The sequence below is a fragment of the Bison bison genome, unplaced genomic scaffold (assembly GCF_000754665.1).
Source record: "Bison bison bison isolate TAMUID 2011002044 unplaced genomic scaffold, Bison_UMD1.0 scf7180017864309, whole genome shotgun sequence".
In the NCBI taxonomy this organism is placed as follows: domain Eukaryota; kingdom Metazoa; phylum Chordata; class Mammalia; order Artiodactyla; family Bovidae; genus Bison; species Bison bison.
This window is the reverse complement of record NW_011494881.1, coordinates 4,445,789-4,447,262: the sequence shown is the minus strand read 5'-3', so window position 1 is coordinate 4,447,262 and position 1,474 is coordinate 4,445,789. Positions and strand designations below refer to the sequence as shown.

At 56.4% G+C, this 1,474-nt stretch overlaps 1 protein-coding gene across 1 annotated transcript in view; it reads left to right on the top strand.

Moving 5' to 3' along the window:
• The first annotated feature begins 1,142 nt into the window (after window positions 1-1,142).
• PPA1 (pyrophosphatase (inorganic) 1) overlaps window positions 1,143-1,474 on the top strand; it is a 39,547-nt gene continuing 39,215 nt past the window's right edge. The window contains exon 1 of the mRNA XM_010852223.1: window positions 1,143-1,317. Within this exon, the coding sequence (XP_010850525.1) occupies window positions 1,254-1,317 (64 nt within the window). The 5' untranslated portion in view covers window positions 1,143-1,253. The remainder of the gene's footprint in view (window positions 1,318-1,474) is intronic.

Here is a 1,474-nt window from a genome sequence, read left to right as displayed (position 1 = left end):
GTCCCTGGGATTCTCCAGGCAAGAACACTGGAGTGGGTTGCCATTTCCTTCTCCAATGCAGGAAAGTGAAAGCTTAGTTTGAGGATTTTGAAATTTACATGAAAAACCCAACATACAGAACTGGGGATGTAAGTGATGTAAATTATCTGCCCATAACGTCAATCAGACTTCAGCTTTTGGGGGCTGGCCTAACACCATGAAACAGTGGTATAAAAATAAGCTTCAAAGAGCTTGTGCCTGAGAGAAATGTCCTCAAGGGACTCTGAGTTCAGGCCTGGACTTTTCCAATGCTTCCATTTGAAGTCCTAAGGGAGTGGGAAGTGTTGCCCAAGCAGCGGGTGCAGACTTAATCCTCTGCAGATAAGGGTGGGAATAAAAAGTTACACTTCCTGAGTGCTTACAAGCCAGCTCTTCCTTTCTTTTCCTCATTTGCAATTTTTTTGGCCACACCACGTGGCACGTGGGATCGAATCCGCGCCCCTTTCAGTAGAAGGGCAGTCTTAATCACTGGACATCTAGGGATGTTCCTCCCTAGATGGACGGATCTTCACGTCCATCAGCTCGGTTCATCATCCCTGCAACCTCTGAAATCTTTACTCTGACCAGCTCCATTTCCCAGGTGAGAAACTGAGAGGTTAACAGCAATTTGCTCGATGTCACACGCTAGAAAGTGATGGAGCTCCTACCTAGCTGGGAGCCATTACAGCTTGGTGTCAGTAATATGCCTTAACTTTGCTTAAACGGATCAGAAAACTGGCACAGATCGTCAGGTAAAGCAGCTGACTCCTATTAAACTTCTTTTGAGATAAGGAATTATCCTGCGGAGAAGGCTGTGTGAGTCAAAGGTGAGCTCCCAGTGTGCGCGAGATGTCGACAGTCAATTCTTAGGTGGTCCAAGCTGAGAACTGGTTACCCTTCTGGGTCAGATGCACAAAGCCTGCCAGGTCAGAAGGATCACGGCCAAAGCCGGCCGCCAGCCACGTGGCCCAGCCTGCGAGCTGAGCGCTGGTCAGCGGAGTTGCAGCCCGAGGGGGTGGAGCTAGGGCGCCGGGACTCGCCAGCCTTACGAAGTGCGCCTGCGCACGGGGTGGGCTCGAGCGCGCCCGCGGCGTTAAAGGCGGCTCCCCGCCCTGCTAGCCGTGCCAGTCTCTGCAGTGCGCAGGCGCGGAGCTCATTTCTTGTCAGTCGGCGCCGCGTGCAGGCGTGTGGCTCTGTAGCAATAGCGGCGGCGGCGGCGGCTGTTCCCCGGCACGATGAGCGGCTTCAGCAGCGAGGAGCGCGCGGCGCCCTTCACCCTCGAGTACCGAGTCTTCCTCAGTGAGTGTCGGAGGCCCACGGCCCCTCCCTGCCAGCCCGCCCATTCATTCCCGGGCCTCGCTTCGGCTCCGGCTCCAGCAGTTGCGGCCCGCGCTCGGCTCGCTGTCCCGGGGGCCGGCCGGGCTCCCCCTTCGGTGCCGGGGGGCCGGCGCGGGGG